At 35.3% G+C, this 14,152-nt stretch overlaps 2 protein-coding genes across 2 annotated transcripts; one reads left to right on the top strand and one right to left on the bottom strand.

Moving 5' to 3' along the window:
* Positions 1 to 1,260: 1,260 nt before the first annotated feature.
* Positions 1,261 to 7,559, top strand: LOC114369318. The gene is made up of 10 exons (XM_028326529.1): positions 1,261 to 1,469; positions 1,548 to 1,773; positions 1,853 to 1,948; positions 2,050 to 2,219; positions 2,449 to 2,588; positions 3,365 to 3,542; positions 3,638 to 4,232; positions 4,597 to 4,709; positions 5,906 to 6,149; positions 7,005 to 7,559. Exons 1-10 carry the CDS (start codon positions 1,294 to 1,296, stop codon positions 7,248 to 7,250), a joined length of 2,184 nt encoding a protein of 727 aa, XP_028182330.1. The 5' UTR covers positions 1,261 to 1,293; the 3' UTR covers positions 7,251 to 7,559.
* A 1,449-nt stretch (positions 7,560 to 9,008) lies between these two features.
* Positions 9,009 to 11,470, bottom strand: LOC114369923 (G patch domain and ankyrin repeat-containing protein 1 homolog). The gene is made up of 5 exons (XM_028327204.1): positions 11,347 to 11,470; positions 11,036 to 11,109; positions 10,887 to 10,940; positions 10,047 to 10,175; positions 9,009 to 9,483 (listed from the first exon to the last, which is right to left on the bottom strand). The coding sequence occupies exons 2-5, from the start codon at positions 11,090 to 11,092 to the stop codon at positions 9,352 to 9,354; spliced, it is 372 nt and encodes a 123-aa protein (XP_028183005.1). The 5' UTR covers positions 11,093 to 11,109; positions 11,347 to 11,470; the 3' UTR covers positions 9,009 to 9,351.
* Positions 11,471 to 14,152: the final 2,682 nt, after the last annotated feature.

Raw genomic sequence — 14,152 nt, 5'->3', positions numbered from 1 at the left:
CATAAATAGTGTTAGTATATATATATATGGACACACACCTTCTGTTAAGCATCATTGTCATTGATAAGAACATATATCTACACACCAAAATCATTAGAGAGAGAAGGTTTCATTTGAGGTATTGGATTAATTGCAGGATGAACCGCTTTGTGGTGTGTCAGTCTCGTTTGTGGGTAGTGAGCATTGTGTTCTACACTTGCATTTTGATCCCATTGATGCAACTAAAGAAGGCACTTGCAAGCATGGTTTTGTTCTCTTGTGAGACCAAAGGCATGGCCAAGGAGATGGAGTTCCCAGAAATTCCTTCCCTGCCTGTGGCAAGGTTCGAGGATTTGAAGGGTCATAACTGTGATGAAGAGAAAGAAGAGATTTGTTCCATTTGCTTGGTAGAGTATGAGGGAGAAGATGCAGTGAGCAAGCTGGGAAGGTGTGGGCACGTGTTCCATCTCAATTGCATTGAGCAATGGATACTACGCAATCAATTCTCATGCCCACTTTGTAGGTCCTTTTTGTTTTCTCATCATGTACATGTACATGTACATACCCAGAATTAGAAATAGTTCTGTTTTTTTGTAATTTTATTTTGTTAGAGGAAACTGGTCTGTCTTTGAGCCTGTGTTGTAAAATTCAGTAGAGTTAATTTTAATCACAAGACAGAATTATATTAAAATGTGTCTACATTAATTGATTTAGTCATATAATTAGAACCTATACTTTTTTTGTTAAGGTGAAAACCAAATTAATGGGAGCTCAGGCTCGTGCTTATATCACAGATCCTTGAGGTTGTTATTGTTCGTTAGTGGGATTATTGATTTTGTAGAATATCGTGAAAATGAAGGCAATTTTGGCATACTGTAGTCACAAGTTACAACAGCGCATGTGATTCCCTTTACACAGGGAGAGAACAAAAAATTGATATAAATGCTTTTGTTATTATCATTCTTAATTATTACGGGAAGAGAGACACTTGGTGCCTTTCTAATTTTTTAAAAATAACAAGTACAAATAGAAGTTAAATACAGTTAATAAAAAAATGATGGAATAAATAAAACTAATAATATAAAAGTAATGGAAATTTAATGTAAGTTAAAAGAAAATTTTAAAATTTAAGAAGTAATTTAAGAGTAAAATGTGTAGATGAAATGGGATAATTATCTTATAGTACTTTAATTTGAATGGTTGTTAAGCAAGAAAAATAATGGGACTAGTGAGTGTTTATAATCCTTTTTGTCCCACTAATATAGTTTAATTTTAATTCTATATTAATAAATTTGGCTGAGCAAATCTGGCGAAATGGAGGGAATGTGGGAGAACATTCTTGGAAAGCATCAGCAGTCGCTGAAATCCCTATTCCTCCGAAGCAAGCCTTCTTCCCCCAACGCCGACGCCGCCGATGACTATGCCAATTCCCCCAAACCCATCCCTCAGCTCTCTCCTCTCGCCAACTCCGTCGTCTCTCGCTGTTCCAAGTCAATTTCTCACTTTCTTCTTCATTTCCGTTTCTCACTTTCATTTACATTTACATTTACATATATATATATATATAGGATCCTTGGAATGTCGACACAGGAATTGCAACACTGCTTCGATTCGGAACTCCCCATGGGCGTCAAAGAGCTTCTCACCTACGCCAGACACCTCCTCGAGTTCTGTTCCTACAAAGCGCTTCACAAACTCATTCAAATCTCCGATTTCTTAAACGACAAGGATTTTCATCGTTTAACCTTCGACATGATGCTCGCTTGGGAGGCTCCCAGCGTCCACACCCTCCCAGTTCAGTCCATTCTATCTTTTCCACTTTCATTCATCATCATCATGTAATGTATCTCTTTGCTGCATTATTGCATTGCAGGATACCCCTACTTCAAGTTCAAGTAAAGAGGAAACCGCAGGGGACGAGGATGAGGCCTCCTTGTTCTATTCGAGTTCCACCAATATGGCTCTTCAGGTTCCACCTCCACCTATCCCATGATCCTATGCAATTAAACTTGAATAACTGTTCGAATCAATGTTAGTGTTGATGATGCAATTGCAATGGATTTTATTTAGGTCGATGACAAGAAGACGGTTGGTTTAGAGGCTTTCTCGCGGATTGCTCCTGTGTGTATTCCCATTGCCGATGTTGTAACTGTCCACAATATCTTCCATGCACTCACTAGTACCTCCGCGCACCGCCTTCATTTTCTTGTTTTTGACAAATACCTAAGATTCCTTGACAAGTACGATTCTTGTTTCTTTTCCTTCCACGTTGTTACTTACTTACATAGTTGCATTGTTTTTGTACTTCCTATATTGCTGAAACTTTAGTCTTTAACTGAGTTTAATGGTGTTGTGTAATTCATGTAGCTGACTTTACTTGGTGGAATAAGATTTTTTTGTTGTTGCTGTTGTTGTTGTTGTTGTTGTTGTTGTTGTTTGTGTACTTCCTGACACTGAGTTGCATGCCAGGGTTATCAAGAATTCTAAGAATGTAATGGCCACATCTGCTGGAAATCTTCAGCTTGCAGAAGGAGAGATCGTCCTTGATGTTGACGGGACAATTCCTACTCAACCAGTTCTTCAACATATTGGAATCACTGCATGGCCTGGTGAGTCGTTCATTCTAATGCCCAAAACAGATTGTGTACATTGAAAAGGTCTAGTTGTCCCTGTTGATTATAGTTGCACATTGAGTGGCTGAGATACTACTAGGATGATGCCGGATTCCAATAGCTTGCATAGGTGGTTAGCAGCTCCCGTTTTTCTATTTCTCGGGTAGGATAAAGTCATGAAATTAATTTGCTCTGCTGCACAATTGTTCTTTTCTTTTTGTTATTTTTATTGTTATTTACAGAGTATAACTTAAATTTCTGTTTCACCAAGCCTTTTGCTGCACTACAAATGCACATGCAAGCTAAATATCACATTAAGCTTTTGGTTGTAGATGGAGTACTCACTATTTAACACTATCCTTCTGGAATCGTTGAGCAACTGGGAGCCCAATTGGTCATCAAGGGCTGCACTCAAATATTTGTTATTTCTTGAACATTCCTTTTTAGTTGCTTCTTTGCTGTAATTAAAGGGCAACCTTTATGCTGGTTAGTTATAAAGAAATTTTGTTTGCATAAAAAATGCATGAAATAATCTCCTGCATTTGTTGCTCAAGGGAAGTCTAGGAACTTAGTTAAGTGTTTTTAGGACCCTAATTAGAAGCTAAGTTAATGCATACAGCAAATTGGATTATGTGGAATGAAATAAAGTGTTGTGGATCACCTGAGCAATGTAGTAACAAACAGCCTAGGAACCCATTTTCAGGAGGCTGACTAATGATGCATACATATTTTCCACTTTACTCAGTAGTATGTCAATTTTCTGACCTTTATAGGGCGGTTGACCCTCACCAATTATGCTCTGTACTTTGAGTCACTGGGAGTTGGTGTATATGAGAAAGCTGTTCGATATGATCTGGGCACAGACATGAAACAGGTCATAAAGCCTGATCTAACTGGACCCCTCGGTGCTCGCCTTTTTGATAAAGCTGTGATGTATAAGTCAACTTCTGTGTATGTTATCTGTTGACAAATATTATCTGACTTGTATATATATTGCACTTGCTTTCCCTTTCGAGTTTTATGAATTTTTCAAAATGTATTGACAGAGCAGAGCCTGTTTATTTTGAATTCCCTGAATTTAAAGCAAACTTGCGTCGTGACTATTGGTTGGACATTAGTCTGGAGATCTTGCGTGCACACAAGTTTATCAGGAAATACTACCTTAAGGAGGTACAAAAAACAGAAGTGCTTGCCAGGGCTATTCTGGGCATTTTCCGCTACCGTGCAGTCAGAGAAGCTTTCCAGTTTTTTTCATCCCACTATAAAACTTTACTTTCGTTTAACCTAGCTGAAACTCTTCCGCGGGGAGACATAATCTTGCAAACCATGTCAAATAGCTTAACAAATTTGACTGTTGTTTCTGGTAAACATGATATTCCTGCGACTGTAGATACAAAAAGGCAACCGGCAGTGTCTCCGGTAGCAGTTATGGCACTTTTCTATCTTGGATACAAATCAAAAAAGGTGACTGATATTTGTGAGGAAGCAACTTTTGTCAGTGATATCCGAGTTGGTGAGATACATCCCTTGGAAGTGGCAGTGAAAAAGTCCCTTCTGGACACTGGAAAAGCGGAAGCTGCGCAGGCAACCGTGGACCAAGTGAAGGTTGAAGGAATTGATACGAATGTTGCAGTAATGAAGGTTCACTATTATTTACATTCCATAATCTCTTTTTTCTTGAAAGATTAAATCTTAATTCATTTTGATCATGGAAATTATAGTAAATGGGGGAAGAGTATTAATTAAAAAGGAAAGTAAAAAAATAAATTGTTCTAATATGCTGTGACTAATAATATTTCAAATGCTCCTTCTGCTCACTAAATATTTTGCTTCATACTTGAAATGCATTTCAATTTTGAACCTGAAAGCTGGGTTAGGATATCCATTGAATGACTTGGCCTCTCAAACATGAATTATAAGGTTTCCCAAGAGGATGAGGAAAAAAATAAAAGGACTATATATTTTTAATATATATGGTATGGATAATTCTTTTAACTCCTTGTAGGAACTACTATTCCCAGTCATTGTATCTGCTAACCAACTACAGCTTTTGGCCTCATGGAAAGACTTTTACAAATCAGCAGCCTTTTTGCTACTCTCCTGTTATATGATTGTAAGGTAATTGTTTTATTGTAAAATCAGCAGATATCTAGGTGACCCACATTAATATCTGTTGGTTCATTTTATATCTGCTGTTTCAAATTGGTTGCTTTCCACATAAATGTTGGTGTCACTCTCATTTAGCAAAACTTTATGCTGTTGAGAAACTTTCCACATTAATAGGTGTCTTTGATTCTCAACCCTATCACATTCTGATTTATACATGAATTTCTTTAATTTTGAACATTTAAAAGGCGTTGATCCATGTATGGTACTTGATAGAACATTATGGAGGAAGTTGATCCATGTAGCCGACCCCACCTAGTGGGATAAGGCGTTGTTGTTGTTGTTGTTGTTGTTGAACATTTAAAAGGCTTTTATATTGGTTCTTAGTTCTTACTCTTGTCCCACTAATTTTGTATAAATTTAATAATCATAACCAATTGATCTCTTATACTACAGTATACACTTATAGTCTCAATTTTGTATAAATTTAATAAACATAACCGACTATCTGACAACTAACAACAGTTAACAAACTAACAACACCTAACTGTAGTAAGTAAAAATACTTGAGGTACAGTATACACTTATAATCTCAATCCCTAAGATATCGTGTAAGGCCCAAGTGCCCAAAAATGATTTCCTTAGTTTCTTAGCATTTTCCCCACACATATAAATGGACAAAACTCAAGTTCATCAGTACTCGGTGTTGAATTTCAACATGTATTGATTATTGAGAAATAACTGTAAATTACACAAGATCACAGTCTAAGAGATTCAAGAAAAAGAAAAGGAAAGAAACAAAAGACCAAAAAGTAGTTTTTATATTGTTTGACATGTATTGCACGTCCTTCTCTACAATGCTTGAGATACTCTTTGTCAAGGCTCGTGTACATCAAATCACCACCGATCCTGTCTTTACTATTTGTTTTTTTTTTGTTTCTAAGCTCATTTCATTCAAAGATCCATCATGTTTTTGGCACCATTCTGCATAGTTCATACTTTTGTCAATCTGTACTTCAACAAGTTGAGGATGTCAATTCTAAAAGCTAGAATTAATGGTTTAATAAGCTGTGTTACTTTTGTTTTATTGAACAAAATGATTGCCACCAGGATCAGACACTGATGACTGTTAATAAATGATATTATTGTTTAAAAACTGGCTTCCATGGATTGGATGAATAAAGCAGTTGATTAACACTGATGTACAGGGGGTGGATCCAGTACTTTCTGCCATCCATTTTTATGTTTATGGCAATTCTCATGCTCTGGCGAAGGCATTTCAGAAAGGGAAGACCATTAGAAGCCTTTATAGTAACTCCTCCCCCAAATCGAAATGCTGTAGAACAACTGCTGACATTACAAGAGGCCATTACACAGTTTGAATCGCTTATTCAAGCTGCAAATATTATTCTCCTAAAATTGAGAGCTCTTCTACTTGCTATATTACCACAGGTGAGTATCCAAGTCATGCTCTATTTCTACAAAGAAAAAATAAAATGTTGTGCATGTTGTTGGTCAAAAACATCTTTTACTATGCATACATTAACTTGTGGGGACCAGTGGGGTAATATAATGAGGTTTGTGCTGCATTTCATTAATTCACTGTGAATGAAGTAGATATGTTATTAAACATAAATGAAAAGCACTTGATTATCTGTTGGAATTTTTTCATTCTACAAAATTTATAGAGGAATGGAGTTCTAGGAAGACACTGAGTAGGAGGATAAGGAATGCTTTGATTTGAACAAATGCAAATAAACACTGAAAAATTAAACAGCTCGTGAGGACAAAATAGCACTACAATTCCTCTGCACAGCAAAGTTTCTTAAAAATCCGTGGGCCGGGTACCAAAGAGAAGCTAAAGAAACAATCTTTGAAAAATTGAAAGGCAACCACAAGTTGCCTTGAGATATGGTATTCTGCTACACCAAATTCCAAAAACACAAATAACAGCATAACAAACACATTGCCACAGCTTTTTACTGCATTACTGGTGCCAACATCGGAGCTAACAAATCAAAACTCCTTCCACCCCAAACTTCATGGTCATTCATCACCTTAAACTCCATAAATCTATTCCTATAGGTCCACGTTACAAGGTAAATGTAAATAGAAAACAGTTCCCAAAATATAAACATACGAAATCCACATATCAAGAGAGAAGACTTTGTGGGTTCTGAGTTATTAATCTTAATCTTATTGAGTGCCATTGTCCAAATGATGACTAAAGCATAGTTGGAGCCTTGGATTTTGTCACTTCAAGTTTCTTCAATAATGTTTTTCTGAAGTTTAACATTTTGCCTGCAGGCTACAGAGAAGGTTGCACTATTACTTGTATTCCTAGCAGCAGTGTTTGCTTTTGTTCCTCCAAAATACATATTTTTGGTGGTATTCGTTGAGTTTTACACAAGGGAGATGCCATATAGGAAAGAGAGCAGTGATAGATGGATAAGGAGGATTAGAGAATGGTGGGACAGAATTCCAGCTGCTCCTGTCCAGCTCGTTAAGCCTGTTCATGAATCCAAGAAAAATGAGTCCAAGAAAAAAAAATGATATTGCCTTACGCGAGTCAATTATAATTTCATACCGGCAAAGGTTGACATTATTCATTCGTTATTCTTTCTTTTGTCTATTCTTCAAGTATGAATCCTTTTCGTATTTGGCAGCAAACTTGTATATTCTCTTACCTCTTCTATGCTTCCTCCTTATATTAAACTCGAGTTAGATTGGAAGTTTTGTACGGCATCATGCGGTTTCATATTAACATGTACCGATTTCTAAATCTAATGTAATAGAAGGAATTACTGTGTAGAAAATCCTTATGAGTTATGTTATGGGAATATGACCGGTGAATTTTGACAAGATTAAAGAGAATTCCAACAAAACAAGCTTATTTTCAATGTCATTTCCTTGAACTATACAGCGACTCTTCAAAATTTAGTAAATATGATCTTTTATGTAATAGAATTCACTCTAGGCATGTCCAAATAGCTTTTTTTTTTTTAATCAGCAAAAGTTGAATTGTATTATATATATAACAGCATAAGTTGTACTGAATGATTACAGAGGGTCCATTTTAGGTAGACTATGGAGTCCTAATACATATGTAGCAACGTGAATTAAGATACCATAGTACCTACAGTATGCTAAATACACTATTACCCCCACTCCTATTTATATCCCCCCTCATCCCATGAAGGCCTCTTTCATATTGCTGGACCAATGATAAAAAGGCATATCAAAACCTTTAACCAAATTTTTTAGCCAAGTCCAGCATAGGAATATGGCATCCTCCAAGATCTTAGTACCATTAAACCTTTCCTCTACAAAAACAATCTTATTCCTATGTTGCCAAATACTCCATGTCAGAGAAATCCACCAGCACTGTCAATTTTGAGAACTAGTATGATTTCCATTTCCAACCACATACTGGAGGAAGTGTATGCGAGGATTCGCTGGAAGTGATTTTGAAGTATTTGTCCACATTAATGATTCCCACCAGAGCGGTATGATTTTGCTGCAGCTAAAGAAGAGATGTGCGGCATCCTCTTTATTTTTGCAAAATGGACAAGTAGGATCATGTATTTTCACATTCCTCTTGTGCAAATTGCTTTTAGTTGGTAATTTATCCTTGATTAGTCTCCACGCAAAGAATGTGACTTTACTGGGGACCTTGACCTTCCACAACTTTGTAAATGCACCATCCTGATTGTCATTAATCTAGTCTGACAGGAGCAGCCTATACCCGTTTCCAGCCGTATATAATCCCGAGACATTCTCCTTCCAAATCCACTTGTTTGGTCATTCCGGATGAATGATGGTACCTTCTAGAAACCTCACAGCCAAATCCAACTCATGTCAAAAAATTGACATCTCCATTTGAAATCCTATTCCCACCCTACGTATGAAGATCTGCCCATACACTAGATAACCTAATTTTGCTGCTTCGAGATTGAGAAAAGAGTAGGATATTTCTGCTTAAATGGTACTCCATCCATTTACTTCATGAAAAACAAAATGAGTAAATACCCATAATTTGATCCTAAAAAAGTATCCCATTTAGTTCATGAAAAAACAACAAATATTTCTCAAAAATATAAATGAGACATTTTAACCTTTCTTGTACAATTTTTAATATTTTCAAGGATCAATTGAGGTCGTTAATGCTTTTTTTAAGAGAATAATTTAACACCCATTTTTTAAGAACTGATGTTATACTAAAATTACAAAGAAAATAACTGACGGATTTAAGTATTTCATATTTATAATCTTGAAAAATTATTTGGTGATTTTTATTTCTTTAAGAATCAAATAAGCTTGAGTGCTTTTTTCAGGAACAAATTGGACACTTCCTTAAAAAAATGTTCATGGCTTTACATGTGTACGGCAGAGCTACAGTATTTCTACCAAGGTGCCCAAAAATAATATATTGTTTAGGGAACCCAGGTTAACGAGGTTTTCCCCCACTAAACGAAATAGTAGGTGAAGAAAATTTGCACATAAAGGTGTTCGAATTCCTTCTGTTTGCAAAACGCCTTTCACAATTTCCTATATCCCTGAAGATCCACCTTGCACAATTTCTGAAATCATCACCAGTACTACGAAAGTAATGCAAGAGGAAATGCTGACACAATATGGATCATTTGATTCTCGTTTACACATTTTCTGGCCAGAACTCTCTGAAGAAAGCACGCTCAAATTCCTTCTCTCGCATCTTCTTTTCAAATTCCTGCATCTTTCTCATCCGTTTAGAAAGTGTTTTGCTTTTCTTTTGAGGTAAATGATCCTGAAATTATTTGAAGTTAATGATAAGCAGCAAATCATTTACAGTAAAAAAAAAAAGGAGAGAGAATGGTGAGTTACATAAAAATGTAAAGATTCCACAGTAACTTGTATTGATGTCAAAAAGGTAAAAAAAAAAAAAAAAAGCAAAAAAAAACTGTTCAAAATGATCTTGCTTCACTGACTCAACTCTCTACACTGTATTACACGAATCTTGCCACCCTGTTCGAATAAATCTCATTTCATTAGCATTCCTTCATGTTTTTTTCTTAAACTCCCCCAACAAATTTTCAAAAAATAAAATAAAACAAGGAACTTGAAGAATCAATCTATTTCAACCAATTAAACTTGGCAAACAGCATTCCTTAAATAAGAAAACCTTCGCTGACCATCATAACCTTCCAACTCCAAAACAGGAAAAAAAGGTACCAATTTGCATGGTTATGTTATGCTTCTAGATATGTCTTTAAGCCAAAGTCCTTTCTACCATTGTAAAGTTGTTTAGATGATTTGATTTTTACATCGATGGAAACAAAGAAATAGAGTAAATCCAAAAGAAAATATTACCTGCTGATTGTTCCCTTTAGAGGAATCGCTTTGATCAGGTTTTGCTTTGACAACCTTTTTCTTCGCTTTATCTGCTCCCAAACCTCGTTTATTATTCTTTACATGAGTCTCCACAGGTTCTAACCTACCCTGTTTCCAAAACAAATTTATTCATCAGAATTATTACAAGATCGAAATACCCATACTTTATAATCAAAATCAAAATAAACTACAATTATGCAGATGAGAGTAGCACTGAAAGAGGAGGTTAACAGTTATTTTGGGAATTGGGATGAGAAAACAAGCCTAAATTGATCCTAACATCAATTATGCTCAAGTATTCCATCATTTATTATATCTTGAATCCTGTTTTAAGTATAACATAGTAATTTAAAATGTAAAGCAAATAAACCTCACAAGTCACAATCTCTAACATAACAATGAAAGTGTGATGAGGTGTTAAGTAAAGAATTGTCCACCAAGCATAACTTTCCAATTAAGATCGTTTAATGCCCAAATAAGATCCTCAATTTCATTCTTGAAGTATTACTCTCTCTCTAATGATCCCTAAAGTAAAAGAATATATAAAAGTAATCGCCCAGGTATTAGAAATCGTGCTAACTTTGCTAAGTATCCCAAAAACTGAAGAAAAAAAACCCTTCAACTCGGTCCCTGAACGTTAGTTCAATATATCAAATTAGAGATTAAATTGATGGATATTCCATACTTTAAGGTTTATTCTTTAACACAAAGTATGTCATTTTTTACCTTGACTATGAAAATGGTCTATTTAAAAAAATGTTTTTGAGTGCAGATACGTCATTCAGTGGAGGAGAAAAAAGAGGGAGTAAAAAAGAAAACCTGCTCAGAGACTCCAAGACCAGTCCCTTCTTTCCACCCATGCTTCTTCAATAGCTGCAGAAAACAGCATCCCAAATTATATTTACATGAATGAAAACCAGAAGAAAAGGATTGATAAGACAATAAAATAAAATCATAGTAAATAGTACCTGAAATCCTATGTTGGAAGAGTTTATTGCTGTTGCTAAACCCGACATCTCTTCCATGGCTTTTCCCCCTTAATCTGCATGCGCAATTAAACCAACCAACATTCATATACTGTAAAAACATAATCAAATCAAAGCATTTAAAATTCCAAAAATTCTTTTGGTCATTTCATTCCGAAACCCCAATTTTTGCCCGTTTCAATCACGACTTTATAAGCCTCAAGAAAATCGCATCCTCAGTAGATAAACACCAACAAAACTAAACAACGAAAGGATAGAGTATGAATTTGGAACACGCTGCAGCTGCTACCTACCTCGAATTGGTAAGAATTTCGGAGAAAAAAAATCGTTGCGTTTTGGTTTTTCTCTTATTTTTTCCGTTCTCTCAATTTTTGTTTTGATCTTTTTTATTTTATTTTTAGTATTGAGTTATATTAAAAAGCACCGACATGGGCCCGGAAATTCCACTGGGAAAGAAACTTGGGCCTTGTTTTTCACAACCCCAAAATTACTATTTTTTAAATTGCTTAACTTACCTCATAATCATATTTTATAACATTCTCCATTCTTTTGAAGGAAGAAATGGCGCTGCCACATTCCATGTTGTCTATCATTTCACCCAGCATCTCTAATCCATGGTGTCTTCCCTTAAAGCTGGCAAGTATATCAACTTTCTTACAACCACTAATAGGAGAACAAAATAGCAAGACTTCTCCCATAAGCTAATATCAACCTATGTACCTTAGTCCTTAGCTTTTGAACAAGTTAGTAGATAGATTTTCTATAATAGTTAACTTATGAGAGAAGGACAGAAGGTCAATTCATTTTCCCTTTCCTTCTTCTCTCTCTTATAAAGTGCTTATAGAGAAATTTATTCAATTAAGGCCTAAGTTTAGAATTCTTTCTGATACAGTTCGACAACACTCTTCTATTTCCCTTAAACAGGATGGTGATAGCAGCAGATCAATAAGAATACTCAAATCTGATGGCACCACCTCGGTTTGATATAAATGACCCTTACCTTATGACTCTGGAAAAGAAGAAAAAACTGCAGAAGCTTCCAGAGCATTACCCTCTTGTTGCATGGAGGAGTATGATCCTGACTGATAGTGTGGCAGGGCGATAATTATATTCGTCCTATCAAAGACATCAAGACTGCGGAATGGGAGGAGACTGTATTCAAAGACATAAGCTCCTTGATTATTCTTGTGCACAATCGATATAAAAGGTTTGTTCTACTTCTACATTTAATCTCTCTTATAAATTTTCTATATCATGTAATCTTTACATAAGTACACAGTTGCTTGAGTATTCTTAAGTAGCTTGAAGGAAAGTTGTCCAATATATCCCCACTGTGATTTCTAATATAATCCTTCTACTTATCAGTTCTTTAGTCAGTGTTTTCAAGACACTCAATAGCAGGACCATTTTCCTTTTTATCTTTGGGAATGGGCCTCTGATGGGGGCTTTCTCAAACTTTCAACCTTTTTGTTCAAATAACCTCAGAATGTGGCTAAAGTACTTTAAGTTAATTTAATTTATTCATCCTGCTAGGTCTCATTTAATATTATATTTATGAAGTTGTAGTGCTGCATATATTAGCAATCAAATAAAAGTACAAGTTTTTTATTTTATTTTTTATTTTTAGGCCAAAGGAGAATGAAAAAATTCGGGATGAATTAGAGATTGCCTTTGGTTCCTGCTACTTTAACATGAGATAATTTTTTGTTTTGTTTCACATCCTTCTGCATATCATGTGAAAAAGTGTTGCAATTGATGCTGTTGTTGAGACTGAACTGGTTGCTGCACTTCAAGTATCTGTATTCCCAGAAATTATCTTTACTAAAGCTGGCAAGATTTTATTCTGCGATTGGTCTATCTTCCCCCCCCCCCCCCCCCCGCCCCCAAAAAAAAAATATATATATATATATATGTATATATATTCCATTTCTTAGTCCCTTTCCTTCTGACTTTACTTAACTTCCATTTGGTGGTCTCTCAGTCATTCGCAGTGCAGAAGAATGGTCAAAAGTCATGGCTTACTTTTACTATGGTGCAGCAAAACCATCCTGTTTGAATAGTATGACATATTCCCAAGAAAATATTCCTTCTATTGTCACTACTGATAATCCAGTGTCCTGAAAAATTAAGGGTCCAAATTTTGAATCCATCCATGCTGCTGAAATATTTCCATATAAAGATGCCTCTCACATTCTGCCATTGTATAATAAATGCAAGGGGAATGTATAGCTCTATTGACTGCATATAATATGATAAAATAGCTTGCATAAAAGATGCAAGAAAATTGCTAGAGTTGGCTTGTTTGATTTGTGCCCGTGGAAGCCATCAGAGGAAATGGGCATCAGACTTGGCTGTTGGGATGAAAGAAAAATTGAACGTGGAAGATGAAGCTTGTGACCAGATTGCTAGTTAGCTACTAGAAGTCAAAACTCCACTTAATGTATCCTTGGGGCCATGTGTATATTTAGAACTTAGAAGGTACATTGAGTCACTTTTTTGTAGAAATAAAAGATTATTTTGTAATAGTCATTAGATCGTGCTATGCGTATGAAGTAGTATTGGCATACATTACTATGTGAGATTGATAATACATTTGCATAGATTAAGAAGGCTCTGACAGGTTGATAGTCAGAGACTGTTATAGACAAGACAATAGATCGAGGTAAGAAGTCAATCGTACGTGTTTGTTTTCATAATTCATTTTCTGTGAAATTTTAATTTGGCTATTTTCAATGTAATGGGATTAGAGTAGAGCTTGAGAACTATGGTTCTTGAAAACAAATACAAGTTTAATATACCCAAAATCAATAGAATGTGCGACAGAAATATGGTTTTACCTTTCATTCGTGTTGGTGGTCGTTAATGAGCCACTATCCTTAGAAAATATATAACTATTATTGTGGTAAAATATATACAGATGTATATTAAATAAATAAATTCTTAAAATTTTAACTGTTTATTTATTAATCGACAACTATAGAAAATTATATTTTACATTCCTAAAAAAACTTAATTTGAGGATACAAAAAATGTTAAATAATCACAATTTCAAGTGTCGTTAATGAGCTACCCTCCAACAAATTTTCTTTTCAGACGTCA

Source organism: Glycine soja, chromosome 10 (assembly GCF_004193775.1).
Source record: "Glycine soja cultivar W05 chromosome 10, ASM419377v2, whole genome shotgun sequence".
In the NCBI taxonomy this organism is placed as follows: Eukaryota; Viridiplantae; Streptophyta; class Magnoliopsida; order Fabales; family Fabaceae; genus Glycine; species Glycine soja.
This window is presented reverse-complemented; position numbering and strand designations above follow the sequence as displayed.